This window comes from Sander lucioperca, chromosome 3, assembly GCF_008315115.2.
Source record: "Sander lucioperca isolate FBNREF2018 chromosome 3, SLUC_FBN_1.2, whole genome shotgun sequence".
Lineage (NCBI taxonomy): Eukaryota > Metazoa > Chordata > Actinopteri > Perciformes > Percidae > Sander > Sander lucioperca.
This window is the reverse complement of record NC_050175.1, coordinates 37,680,214-37,695,208: the sequence shown is the minus strand read 5'-3', so window position 1 is coordinate 37,695,208 and position 14,995 is coordinate 37,680,214. Positions and strand designations below refer to the sequence as shown.

Here is a 14,995-nt window from a genome sequence, read left to right as displayed (position 1 = left end):
ATTCAGCTAACAAGAGGCATTTCAGATCAAATATGGTGGTGAGATCATACGTTTTTGTTATTATCTAGATTAAATAGGATGACTCTTCTTTAAGAAATGGGCATTTAGTTCAATCGGAAACCACTTATCTGATTGTTTGTTTAATTTTAATATGGTTATTTCAGCTCACGACCAGTGCTGTATATTACATCATATCCTCTTCCCCTATAAAGCCGTAATACCAGTGTCTGTACCACGTCTTGGCAGCGCTGTCTGAGCTCACCGCCGACAGCTCTGCTCTGCAAAACCCTGACATTGAGACATTTATCAGGGTCGGGAAAATATTGTTTGACTAACAATAACAGTGTTTTTATTGATTTTCTGTCGCTGTGAGTTGCTGCTTATGAGAAACAGCATCCAATGAACACAAACACACGCACACACACACACAAAGATTGTACACACACATTATAGAGCGCAAAGCTCTGTAGTACTTCGGTTCTAATGCTGCTTTTCTAATTTTCATGAACTGCAGTGATAAAATATGGCCGAGCTCAGGTAAAACCACTGCCGACTGAATGTTTGATAGGTCTGAATTATCTCTCGGTGTAATCCTAAGGAATATCAGACAGAAGCTTCTACCTGTATGTGCTGAATTAGATGAATTTGAGGAAGTGAATTCTCTGCAGTTTTAGTGTCCTCCAGTCCATTTAACTACAAGGTGATGATTAAGACATTGTTGCAGTGCAAATATTTGGGGCAAACTGCAGTATGTGTGGGGAACTCTGCACCATCTTACTCATGAGACACACACAGTTTTTGTGCTCTGGAGCAGTCCTTACTTCTGTTTTCAAAATGTAACTCTTATCTGAATCCCTTAAAGATAATAATACAGTATATACAGTATACAGTACCATTCAAAAGTTGTGAATCAGCTGTTATATTGATGTTCTTTTCTGGGCAGCAAAGATTAAAGGTCCCATGGCATGGAAATTTAAGTTTTTTAACATTAATATGAGTTCCCCCAGCCTGCCTATGGTCCCCCAGTGGCTAGAAATGGCGATAGATGTAAACTGAGCCCTGGGTATCCTGCTCTGCTTTTGAGAAAATGAAAGCTCAGATGGGCCAATCTGGAATCTTCCTCCTTATGACGTCATAAGGGGAAAGGTTACCTCCCCTTTCTCTGCTTTGCCCGCCCAGAGAATTTGGCCCACCCATGAGAAAGAGAGAGAGACATCATGGCTTTCAAACGAGCAAAGTGGCAGTTTGTCAACGCCACACCCCCACTCTCCACCTTGCCCCCCCCTCTCTCCTCCTCAATAGCTACAGACACAGAAATGGCACATCCTAAGGAAAGCTCATTGTGGGACTGGCTCTAGTGGCTGTAATTCTGCACCAAGGCTGAATTTTGGGAAAGAGACTTCAGATACAGTATTAGGGGACCACTAAAGTCTATATAAAAGAGACTTCAGATACAGTATTAGGGGACCACTAAAGTCTATATAAAAGAGACTTCAGATACAGTATTAGGGGACCACTAAGGCCTATATAAAAGAGACTTCAGATACAGTATTAGGGGACCACTAAGGCCTATATAAAAGAGACTTCAGATACAGTATTAGAGGACCACTAAGGCCTATATAAAAGAGACTTCAGATACAGTATTAGAGGACCACTAAGGTCTATATAAAAGAGACTTCAGATACAGTATTAGGGGACCACTAAGGCCTATATAAAAGAGACTTCAGATACAGTATTAGAGGACCACTAAGGTCTACATAAAAGAGACTTCAGATATAGTATTAGGGGACCACTAAGGCCTATATAAAAGAGACTTCAGATACAGTATTAGGGGACCACTAAGGCCTATATAAAAGAGACTTCAGATACAGTATTAGAGGACCACTAAGGTCTATATAAAAGAGACTTCAGATACAGTATTAGGGGACCACTAAGGTCTATATAAAAGCATCCAAAGAGCACCATGTCATGGGACCTTTAATTGAATAATTGATTAGTTGTCAACCATTAAATTGTTCGCCAAGTATTTTTAATCAGTTTGAGTAATTTCCTTTGAGAAAAAAAAGGAGACATTCTCTGATTCCAGCTTGTTAAATATGAATATTTCCTTAGTCTCAGAGAACGAGACGTCATGACCCAATCAGGCGGCGAAGCATCGGCGTCAGTGTTGGTGTTGCCAAAGGTCTCCGTTTGCGGCCGTTGAGACTGCAACACAACCCTGCAGATTCCAAACCAAAACGGGTCAGAAGTGTTTCCAAATGTCTCCGGTTTAGGAGCTCAATTTGTTTTTATGTGTTTATGTAGAGCTTGATTAAACGATTTAATTGATTAGTTGTTAACTAATAAATTAATCGCAAACTTTTTTGATAATCGATTAACCGACTTGGTCACTTAAATGTGAATATGTTCTAGTTTCTTCTCTCCTCTGTGACAGTAAACTGAATATCTTTGAGTTGGGAACAAAACAAGACATTTGAGGACGTTATCTTGGGCTTTGGGAAACACGGATCCACAATTTTCAACATTTTCTGACATTTTAGAGACCAAACAACTGATCCATTCATCCAGAAAATAAACGACAATGAAAATAATTGTTAGTTGCTGCCTTAGTTATTCTTTCCTTAAATAATAACTATTTGAACAGATAAAAACGGTATAATTCAGACACCAAATGTGCTATTTACATTTCAAATAGAAGAATGAAATGGTTCCAACTTCCATTTAGTGGATGTCCTCACAGTGTTGCATGACAGGGGAGAATACTGTTGGAACTTGGATGTTGATTTTGTTTTCCAGTCCAGAAAAGCGTAAGTGACCCTGGATCATTATTGAAGCCCAACGGTGCAACGTGGCTCTAAATATTGAGTTGTTGTGTTTTTCCTTGGTCCCTCTGCAGAGAATAGCCTAGACTAGCCTTCTGTTTCAGTCTAAGGGATACGGCTGTTTTATGTTGTTTATAAAGAAAATTGGGGACAATGAACGTATCTGTGAATAAAAAGTTCTGTAACAGGTCATGTTGTCCTGTCAAAAATATCAAGAAAAAAATAGTTTGTAAAGAGGACTTTCTTCAACTCAAAAGCATCAAAGAGGATTCAGACATTTAGAGTCGTCCTCTTTGACATCTGACTGGACCCAATCAAATTTTTATTTTGTGTCTGTGTGTGTGTATGTGTGTTTCCATGGTAATACTATATATTTGTTCTTAGTGTTTTCCTCTCTGTGTTCCAAACAGGCATCCAGAGGTCCAGCCCCATCCTCGTCCACTGGGGGTCTTTTTGTTGTGATAGAGTTCAGTTCCACAATAGATTACCATTCATCACACACACCTTTGCTCAAGGTAAGCTGCATTTTGTGTCTCCAGGTGACATTTTTGGTTCCTGTTTGACATTAGGTTTGAACTGTCTCTCAACTGAAATGAAATCCCTGGACATGCTCCTTGGTTAGAGCTGGCTCTCACAAAATATAAAAGTATTTTTGTCTAATCAGTCCCTCCAGAAAAACGTGATTATGCGATCGCATAATTCAATGCATAATCAGCCAAAGTCCGCATATTTATGCGGGGGCCGCATTTTTTCAAATACGCCGCACTTTCGCCGCATAAATTGCCGATTTCCGCGCAAAATATGCGGGGCTTGCATGATTTCATAATCCACACATTTTCGTTGCAAAAAAGTCACATATCTCTTAGCAGAAAGTTGAAAAATGTTGCGTTTACTTCACACAAGAGCAGCCATTTTTCCCTGTTGCCATGGGAACGTTATGAAGTGACGTAATTACACGACGTGAACATCATTGAAAAGCTGCAAACCCCGCAATGAAACCGCAGTTTCTGCTTCATTGCATAAAATTGCATAAATATCCCGCATATTCCATCGCATTTTTTAAGAAAATCAAGGATTTTTGCCCGCAACAATCACAAAAAAAACTCTTTTCTGGAAGGACTGGCTAATCCTCAGGATAGAGCTGGGTATCGATCAAATTTTTGTATACCCCTCCCAATACCGATACTGTGAATTTGATTTCCTGAACAATCCTTTTTTTCGATACCAATTCTATAAAATCCATTTTAACAAGAAATAACATTACGGTTTTATTAGTTAAAGGTGCAGTAGGTAAGATTTATAAAACACCAATCAGGGCCAGGGGGAGTGTCTAACTGCGTGTCAATCACTGCTCATACACACGCATTCATTCTCCCTTGTGGGGGGAGGGGCTTAGGAGACCGTTTTGGGCTTTAGCGGAAAGGGGGGAGGGACTGAGAAGTTGTTAATGTTCAAATTTTTTTGCTAAGTCCTGGATCTTCGCAATCCTACCTACAGCACCTTTAAGCCTCTCAAAATACAACAACATACACGTGGAATTCGTTTTTGGATTTTAAAAATGAAAAAAAAAACTAGCTTGGTAGAGTAAAGCATCTTCCCTACTTTAATTCTACAAATGAGGTTGGCAAAATGAATGAATGAATAATTTGATAAAATGTCTTCATAAATGAACATTACATTGAGAATGAGTTTTTGCCTTTAACCTATCCCAAGCTCAACTGTCTCTCTCACTTTACTATGTAATTGTTATCTTCTATGTCACATGTCAGCGATGCAGTTGTTTACGTCAAAGTTGACTTATCGTCCCTATCAATTCATCTCACAGAGGCTGATTCACTGTCTGCAGCCCGTCCGTCTCCACATAGCAGACACCTGTGAGAAAAACAAAAAAAAAACATCCATCTTGTCTGATTTCTCAGTGTCTCCTTGTGGCCTGGATTCATATTAAACCTAATGAGAACACTCCAGCAGTTGTCCACAAATGAACATCATAATGTCATTCCTTTACGGGACAGCGTGTGTGGGAGAATTTGGCTCGTACCACCTCTGTCACTCATGGGTTTATTCATCATCACCATGATTTTCCAGGGCTGTCAGTGTGCCTCTGAAATGGTCATGGCCTGAGGAATGGGTCCCTTCTCGAGGCTTTCAGGATGTCACTGTCATGCCCACAAGCTGCCGTCAACCACCTACACACTCAAAACTAACACTAAACACTCCCCGGAAACATTAATTGCACAAGCATTTTGAAGATAAAGGTGCCTCAGTGGAGATATTCGTCCTATCAGGATGTTTGGAATTCAGACTGGTGTGAAAAAAAAAGGTTTTGATTATGATTTTATCCGGAATTTCTATCTGCAATTCTCCCCTTGCATCAGAGCTGTAAACATGGGGATACATGACAACAATAATAATATCTATGCTGCTAAAAATCAATGCTACCTTAAACTCTTTTGCACTGAAATTTCTTTCTCCCATTTGAGCAAAAGAAATTGACAACTTGGGTAAAGAGTGATGATTCCCCACTGGCTGCTGCCTTTACTGTTGTATCCAACCTTTATGTAAAACAGTGAGTTTATTTCTGTGGAAAACAAGATTGGTTATGTCAGGCACACAACCCCACATTGAGTTGTTTGCTTGCTGATTGGCATTCTCAGCAGTGCATGCGTGTCCTGCTATTTCATCTTGCATAAAGTACCAGAGGTTTCAACTTTCACAGCACTCGCTCTTTTCTCCTGACGTGCATTCAGCCACCGTCCCTTTGCGCCGCAGAAAATAACAGTGGATCTCCCTCCCCTCACCCCCAAGCAGAAGTTTCATTGCCTTGTGAACTCATTCGGAATTTCAGAAAATTTCCATATTTACACCCTAGTTGCATCCCTTTTGCTTTTTGTATTATGACATTGGCCACCGACAGTGACATAGTCTGCTGTTGTTTTTGAAATTGCAGCTCGTATCCATTTTTATGTTAGTCATCTTAGTTTATTCATTGCAAGGGTCTGCTCTGTGCCACCCTTGTAAATTACAGTAAAATTACTTTTTATTTCCTTCCATTGCTTTACACCCCCTGCCCAACTTACTTGAACATTTGTGCAAATACGTGTTCTTTCCCATGTGGTTACACTTTACTTGAAGGTATCTACATAAGAGTGACATGACACTGTCATGAACGTGTCATAAACGTTATAAACAAGTCTTAAACGTTTATGACATAACGCTTCTTTTAGTAAGTGTCATTCGGTTTTGTCATGACAAGTTATGGTTAGGGTTAGAGTTAGGGTTCATGTGTCATGACTGTGTCATGTGATAGTGACAGTGTGACAGTGTTTATGCATATGGAATAAATGCACTTGTTGTTGTCATCGTTGCATTTCGGTTGTATGGTGTTGTATTATTTGTGGCTGCATGGCCGCCCAACATGCACAAGCACATACAGCAGACAGCACCCAACCCAAAAATAAAAATACTTAATTGCTTGAGGGGACTTTCCTGGGGCTACACAGATTTGTTACATGGCTTTAGCCCCGGTGTAGAGCCATGCCTGGTCACCAGATTAATCTGAGCGGTCGTGAGATGATTAATTCAAAAGCAAAGAAAAAATAAACTTTTGGACTTTCCTCTGTCTGCTGTTTTTGTTATTGTGAAATATTGGATAGTTTGACTTCTTTGGGCCTCAAACAACTATTTGATTGGCACTCTTAGGTGGAACTGCTAACAACTCATAGACATCTGTCACAACTCAGGGAATTAGAGAACCCAAACGCAGAGAGCAGGCAAGCGAAAGTTGAGCTTGAGGATTTTATTTGACCAAAAAACAAAGTTCACATCAACAAAAGGAGTCCCGAATGCAGAGGGCAAAAACTTCTTCCAGAGTGAAGAGCAAACAAGAGAACAGGGAATCCAAAAAATAAAAGTAGTCCAAAAACCAGGAACTTGAGACAAAAGGAAAACAGAACTTGACTTAAACTGACACACGGAGACACTACAGAAACAAACAATCTGACAACAGACACAGGGAACACAGAAACTAAATACACAGGGTAAACGAGAAAACAAGGAACAGGTGACACTAGGGCTGGGGAACAGGTGGAACACATTAGGAGTGGGCAGAGTAATTAAAAAAGGCGGGAAAACACAGGAAGTAAAACTAGACAAGACAAGGGAGAAAAACAGACTATCAAAATAAAACAGGAAATACAGAAATATACACAACAGGGAACAGAAATATACACAACCACAACAACATCTGAAATGTGACACAGGGTCCCAACTAAGACCTCAAGCCCAAAATCTTGGGTTTAATCATTAACACTGCATTGGCTTATCATATGTTTTTTTGGTTACACTTTACTTGAAGGTATCTACATAAGAGTGACATGACGCTGTCATGAACGTGTTGTAAACATTATAAACAAGTCATAAACGTTAATGACATAACGCTTCTCTTTAGTCATTTGGTTTTTGTCATGACAAGTTATGGTTATGGTTAGAGTTAGAGTTAGGGTTCATGTGTCATGACTGTGTCATGTGTTCATGACAGTGTCATGTCACTCTTGTGGAGATACCTTCAAGTAAAGTGTTACCGTTTTTTTTTATCATATTTTTTTAATGTATTAAAACTCTTAAGTGTAACAAGTAACTATATCTGTCAGATAAATGTAGTGCAGTAAAAGTACAATATTTTCCTCCAAGTTGTTGTTGTAGCAGAAAATGGAAACACTCAGTATGTGAGTGAATGTTCTTGGTTACTTTTCCACCACGGCACCAACACACTGTTTAGTTGTTGAGCTTGTTGTTTTGTGAGTCATACTGAACGTTTTCCCTCACTGTTTTTCTTTTCCTTATTATTTCTGGAGATCGCAAATAAATGGTTGCCTGTTTTTCCTCAAGCCTTGATGCCAGAGTTACGTTTTGTCCTCACATTGCGGCTTCTTTTCTGATTTATGCCCACCACGTCCCTTTTTTTTAAAGGTGAAATGTTTCTCATCCTCACTGTCTCTCTCTCCTCCCCACAGGACGGAGGGAGGAGGACAATGGGGGCCCGTGGGGTTTCCCCCCAAGCCCTGCTGTGGCTCCACCTGTTCGGCTTGATCTCTCTGGCGTCGCCCCTCAACCCGGACGACCCCAACGTGTGCAGCCACTGGGAGAGGTCAGTTTCCCCAATTCAGGCTCCTCTTCTCAATATTCAAAGGGAAATAACAGCGCTCAAAACGCCGCATTGAACTAATGGACTCCCCGCCACAAATCAAGACTGAGGGTTTCGCCAGTAATCAAAAGGTCTACTCCTGGGGACACGCTGAGGCCGTAAATCCACAGCGATGGTAATGTGACTGCTTGAGTGGTCTCAGCACTCAGTGCCTCTGCTGAGTTAAAGCACAATGTCATTTCTGATGAGAGCAACTCAGAGTGCAGGCACTGTGATCAATAATCTCTCATTGTAATCAGTGGGAATTGTGGAAAAGTATATTCCCTCCGATGACCGTAACAGTTTTCACTCCTTGCTAAAGGTTAGACTCAGTTTAGTGACCTTTTATCCAGCTGTGTCAGACGTGCATTGTTACAGGAAAACCAAATCTGCATAAAACAGAAAATTCTAGAAATCCAAAGTTAAAGTGCTCATATTATGCTCATTTTCAGGTTCATAATTGTATTTAGAGGTTGTACCAGAATAGGTTTACATGGTTTAATTTTCAAAAAACACCATCTTTTTGTTGTACTGCACATTGCTGCAGCTCCTCTTTTCACCCTGTGTGTTGAGCTCTCTGTTTTAGCTACAGAGTGAGACCTCTCACTTCTGTTCTATCTTTGTTGGGAGTCGCACATGCTCAGTAGCTAGGTAAGGACTACTAGCCAGTCAGAAGCAGAGTATGAGGGCGTGCCATGCTAGCAGCTAGGTGAGCATTATAACGTGTGTTCCAAAGTGACCACGTTTGTCTCTGAAGTAAAGGCTGGACTACAATAGAGCTGTTTGGAGCAGTTAGTGAACAGTGTTTTCTGTTGGAGATGGTAAGTCCCTTTGGGGTGGACTTTGGGCTTTTTCACTTTGTAAACCTATAATGTGCACAAAAAAGATATATAGCACAATAAAGGAAAGGGAAAAAGCCAAAAAGCATAAAATGAGCACTTTAAGTTGTGTCAGGAGTCTTGAAAATCCTAAATGCTTGTGGTTTTTAGGCAGATAAAAATAAAGCTTTTTAAAGTGCTTCCAAAGAATCAATGACATTTTTTCAGGTTTAATAAATTGCACCACAAGGACACGGCTGCGCTCTCTATCTCGGGATCAATACTTGACTTCCTGATGATCTGTTTTAAAAGGAAACATTATTGAGAGTCATGAGAAAAAGAACGTACCTCTATGATGTTTAGCCTTTTTTTAAATATTGTATATTATAATAGAGTTTTTGGACTTCAGTAAAGCCTTGAGGGTAATTGGAAAAACTCTTTAATTTGATGTGTGACACGCTGCTTTTTTGATTTATTAATGAGAAATATTTACTCAAGATTTGGGAATGAATGCATCAATTCAACAGTTTCTAGGCACCCCGTTAATCTCTGATTGTGTTTTTCTATCCCTCCAGCTATGCAGTGACGGTGCAGGAGTCCTACGCTCATCCATTCGACCAGGTCTACTACACCCGCTGCACCGACATCCTCAACTGGTTCAAATGCACCAGACACAGGTATGGACTCAGACAGCAACACATCCAAGCTGCAGTGTGGAATGTCTTGATTATTTTTTAATTAGTCCATAAAATGCCACAATTTATCAAATGTGGTGGCGCCTTCAAAGTGCAGAAATAATCTTTCTGCAAATATTCAATTTACTGTGGTAAAGTATTGAACGAGGAACGAAGCAGATCCTCACACTCAGTGTTTATTAGGCCGGCCACTATTTTCATTACCGATTATCTGCCGATTAATTGATTAATCTTTTTTGGGGCATTTTAGGCCTTTATTTTCACAGGACAGATGAAGACATGAAAAGGGAGAGAGAGGGGGAATGACATGCAGCAAAGGGCCGCAGGTCGGAGTTGAACCCACGGCCGCTGCTTTGAGGAGTAAACCTCTATATATGTGCGCCTGCTCTACCAACTGAGCTAACCAGTCCCTCCGGAAAAATGCGATTATGCGATCGCATAATTCAATGCATAGTCAGCCAAAGTCCGCATATTTATGCGGGGGCCACATTTGACGCCGCACTTTCGCCGCATAAATTGCTGATTTCCACGCAAAATATGCGGGGCTTGCATGATTCATCATTCACACACACATATAAAGTCACATATATCTTAGCAGAAAGTTGAAAAATGTTGCATTTACTTCGCACAAGAGCAGCCATTTTCCCCTGTTGCCATGGGAACGTTATGAAGTGACGTAATTACGCGACGTGAATATCAACGGAAAGCTGCAAACCCCGCGATGAAGCCATGATGAAACCGCAGTTTTTTCAAGTTCCCGCAATTTCATCACATAAAATTGCATAAATATCCTGCGTATTCCATCGCATTTTTTAAGAAAACGTGTCACGTAATCAAGGATTTTTGCCCACAACAATCACAAAAGAATAGTTTTTTTTTTTTATTTTTCTGGAAGGACTGGCTAACCCGGCCACAATTGATTAATCATTTTGTCTATGAAATGTCGATCCCAGTTCCTCAAAGTCCAAGGTGATTGTCTTTTAATGTCTTGTTTTGTCAAAAACTCTAAGATACTCAGTCTAATATGATATAAAACAGAAAAGAACAGGGGATATTTGTGAGGTGGAAAAAAAAGCATTTTTTGCAGTTTTTGCATTCAAAATAACGATTAATCGATTGTCAAAATAGGTTGCGCTTATTTTTCTATCGATCAACTAATCGTTGCAGCTCTAGTGTTTCGCATTTTTGCTTGTTCTTAAAAGGACAGTTCACCCCAAAATCAAAAAAAAAAAAAAGTTTTGGTGTCCCAGTGTTGGAGATATCGGCCGTAGACATGTTTGCATTCTCTTCAACATAATAGAACTAGATTCAAGATTCACAGTCCTTAATTAATCTCACAACGGGGAAATGCACAATGTTGCAGCAGCGAGGGATAGATAGAGGGAAAAGTACAAAAAGACACTCTAGAGATAAACCGTCCGAATCAGAACAGGAAATAATAAATATAAATTAAATAAAAGTAAAGTGAATAAATAGTTGGTTGTACAGTTATATTTAACATTAACGTGGCTTGTGGTGCTCAAAGCGCCAAAAAAAAAACATTCGAGGGCGTCTGGCTAGCTCACCTGGTTGAGTGCGCGCCCGTATATAGAGGTTTACTCCTCGACGCAGCGGCCGCGGTTTCGACTCTGACCTGCGGCCCTTTGCTGCATGTCATTCCCCCCTCTCTCTCCCCTTTTATTCTTCAGCTGTGCTATTAAAATAAGGGACCTACAGGTGCCCGGATAGCTCACCTGGTAGAGCGGACGTCTATATATAGAGGTTTACTCCTCGACGCAGCGGGCCAGGGTTTGACTCCGACCTGCGGCCTTTTGCTGCATGTCATTCCCCCCTGCCTCTCCCCTTTATTTTTGTTTTTTATTGGCATCCAGAGCATTACAGAAAAGCATTAAACATTAAAGACACCTTGCATCCTTCCCAGCACCCCTACCCTCTCAAAAGCAAGGCAACAAATACACAATTCAAGGACACATTCACAAATACACACAGAGACAAGCAATAGAATCAGTACGATCAAAAAACATATGGCCAACCTTCAGGTTATTATCCGTCACGTTTCTCATGGATTTTCTCTCTCCCCTTTCATGTCTTCATCTGTCCTGTGGAATTAAAGGCCTAAAATGCCCAAAAAACATAATCTTTAAAAAAAAAAGAAACAATTTTTTAAACAATTCATGTGATCACATTAGATTGCCTTTCCTTCTTGATCTCAGAGACATTATCCAGTCAGTTCTCATCCTAGTATATGCAGTATGTCAAACGCTGTACATCTTGTACTGTTTGAACGTCTGTTGCTAGGGTTCAGAAGCAGTCAGTCACTGGTGTCTACTACCCAACGCCGGCCGCTCAGCTCCGTCTGATGTGGTCATTTTGATGAGCGACCGTCAGCGTATCGGCTTTAATGACCACATTAAGCTTTATAGGCACTGGTTTAGCTCCTCCAGCTAAGAGCTGAGTCACTGATCTTAAGCTGAAATGTCAGACAACATCAGCTTCCTTGGATGAGTGGGAGAACCTCCCTTAAACGTTTAAGTGTCGCTCGTCTTTCAGAAGTGTAGTTATGTGAGCAAATCTTTTGTTTTCACAGTGCAGAACCACAACACCACCTCCTTAGTAAATGTAGTTGCACTGTTTTAATGGAAATTCTGTGTGTGTGTGTGTGTGTGTGTGTGTGTGTGTGTGTGTGTGCGTGCGTGCATGTGGCTGTGTGTGTGTGCGTGCGTGCATGTGTGTGTGTGTGTGTGTGCGTGTGTGCAGAATCAGCTACAAGACGGCGTACAGAAGAGGCGTGAGGACGATGTACAGGCGACGCTCTCAGTGCTGCCCCGGCTTCTATGAAAGTGGAAACCTGTGTGTTCGTAAGTTTTGCAGATATTTTTGTATACATTTTAAACAATAAGGTGAAGGCTCTTTAATTGTAACGGTTAACAAAGAAGTTTCTTTGCCTCCATGGAATCCATGACAATTGTACACTTGCTTTTTTTTGGTTACAAAGATCATGTAATAGCTCTTTTAGAGTTTATGGTTCTTGCATTGCTTCACAACATGAAGCAAGTACAAAAGGGTTCTGATTACAGAATTTTTAAACTACAATATCAACATCTGGTTTCAAGAAACACACACACACACACACACACACACACACACACACACACACACACACATACACACGCACACAGAAATGTCACTAATTACCTGTTTTACCATGAGCCTCGTGGTGTTACTGAGGTTATGTTTCCCTCGTGTGATATTTGCAAAAATCTGAACCAAGTCAACGACATAATGAGGAAGAACATTTTTGAAAGGCAGCGCTTTAGCAAAACTGTTAAATGCAGTGTTTTCCTAAGGTTTGCAGAGACTTAGGTGGACGTATTTGGCAGGGGGTTTAAGGGGTCCTCCTTCAATAAAACGTTTTTCAATAAATTAAATAAAAAAACATTGCAATTTCCCCTTCATTTTGGACCCTTATTATATCTGTGTCTAAAATAGGGATACACCGAATCCAGATTTTTGGGGTTCGGCCAAATACCGAATCCACTGGTTAAGATTCTAACCCTAACCCTTTGGTCGCTCCGCTCCCACTGTAGGGAGACTCATTTGCTGAGAGAACGGCTGACAGCCCGGGAGAGGCACTGTCTGGTTAACACCAGTTTTTAGCTGTGACTGTCCTTCCTTTGGCGTACCTGAAGTTGCTGCATTCTGGCTGCTGTCTGTAGATTCCTTCATGCACAACTCGTATTCTTTCGGATGTTTCATACCAGATGTTGTAACAGCGGTGATGTTGTGTATAGTTTAGGGTCCTCGCCACTACGAGACAAATCGGCATTGTAAATTGAACATGTAGCTGGACTTGAATGGCCTTCTTTTGACTGAAAGTACTGCCAAACAACACTTTTTCTGCTCATAAGTTCCATTTTCACTTTCTCACAGCCTACTGCATTGAACGGTCCACGTCGACCAGCGTAGCACGAGTAGTGCAAGCGTAGGGTTCGGTTCGGTGGGAAAAAAGCCCTATATTTGGCCGAATCCTGGATTCGGTGCATCCCTAGTCTAAATGTTGGCAAAGCTAAAGCAGAGAATGAATAAATAACCATTAAAGAAGCTTAAAGACATAACTTGCTAAAGAAGTCCACTCGGGACCGCCTACAATCATTAGATCTGAGAGAAGTCATTCAGTTAGTCACATTGATTTTACATTCATTCGGCTTAAGTGGTGCCCAAAACGGCTCGGGTGCTGTGCCTAAGCCTTATAATGGTAGGGAAAACCCTGAAATGTGCTGAAGCCATAGAACTATTGCTATTGCTACTGACATTTAAAGCTGCATTAATTGATTTTTTTATTTTATTCATTCATGGTCATTTAAGGGGCAATGGAAGGAGCTAAAAACACAGTCAGATAGAAGAAGCAAGAGCAACGATAGCATTTCTTTCAAGTTAACTTCTTTCAGGACACAAACTTCACTCCCCCCGCTTAAAAGCCCTCTGTGTTACATGTGTAACTTACATTATACATAAAACCTGTTTTACAGTTCTGCGGAGGCTCCACGCAGAGCTTTCTCCGTAGCCTACGTAAGTGGCCTGATGTTTATACTTGTGCGCTGGTGTGTGCATCGAGCCGGCATGTGTGTGTGTGTGGGGAGTGGGTGATGGAGTGAGGGAGAAGTGAGAGAGTGACAGCGATTAGCTTCGGAGCGAGTAGCGACTCCAGAGTCATAGTGAGAGAAACAAAGTGTCTCCCCTGTTCTTTCTGACCACGGTGGGAAATCTGTAGCAGGAAAAGTTAACCCTCTCCTTGATTTCATGTTGTTGATGGAGAAGGAGAACCAGGAAATGAGTCGGGGGAAATGCAACCAAGCCACGGTCGAGCGACGTGCGTCACTGTGACGCGTAGTTACATTTTTTGAGAGGTGACGTCAGGCTACGGCGTAGGGTCCGGCGTAGACGCAGAGGGGTCTGCATTGGTACGCCGTCGATTCTACGCACAACCATAAAACGGCCTTGAGAATTACAGTGCATTACTTTTCATAGCTCTATGTACGAATAGTTCATGAGAACAGCCCTGCCAGCCAATCAGAATTGAGTCTCAGTCTCAGAGGCCATGGTGTAAAAAGGTTTAAGAAGTTGTAAACCCAAAGAAGTGCCTTTACTCATCTTATAGACATCTGCCCAGAAAAAGTAATAATCCAAATTTAATCAGCCGCGTATAACAAATGTATCTTATGACCACTTTATTTCATATAATAGTCTTGTTAAATTCTCCGCTGCTGAAAGGCACAGAGCTTTTCATAGTACTGTGTAACCGACAGCAACAAATATATGAGCTGCAAGTGATATAAAACTGATATAAAGACCAACTAAATGACTCTGTTCACATTCTGTGTGAGCAGCAGTTTACCTTCTTTCATAAGAATAGAGTATGTGGATTAAGAATGCTCTGCTTTTTTTTAAACCATGCATTTATTGAAATGTCTGTAC

General features: G+C 40.9%; 1 protein-coding gene across 3 annotated transcripts in view; it reads left to right on the top strand.

Annotated features, from left to right (window-relative positions):
- The window catches only part of LOC116067271 (multiple epidermal growth factor-like domains protein 11), a 190,032-nt gene that overhangs the window by 39,545 nt on the left and 135,492 nt on the right, over positions 1 to 14,995 (top strand). For all 3 annotated transcript variants that reach the window (XM_031323672.2, XM_031323670.2, XM_031323669.2), the window contains exons 2-5: positions 3,233 to 3,337; positions 7,838 to 7,971; positions 9,401 to 9,502; positions 12,278 to 12,378. In XM_031323672.2, coding sequence (XP_031179532.1) covers positions 7,856 to 7,971; positions 9,401 to 9,502; positions 12,278 to 12,378 — 319 coding nt within the window. In that variant the 5' untranslated portion in view covers positions 3,233 to 3,337; positions 7,838 to 7,855. The remainder of the gene's footprint in view (positions 1 to 3,232; positions 3,338 to 7,837; positions 7,972 to 9,400; positions 9,503 to 12,277; positions 12,379 to 14,995) is intronic.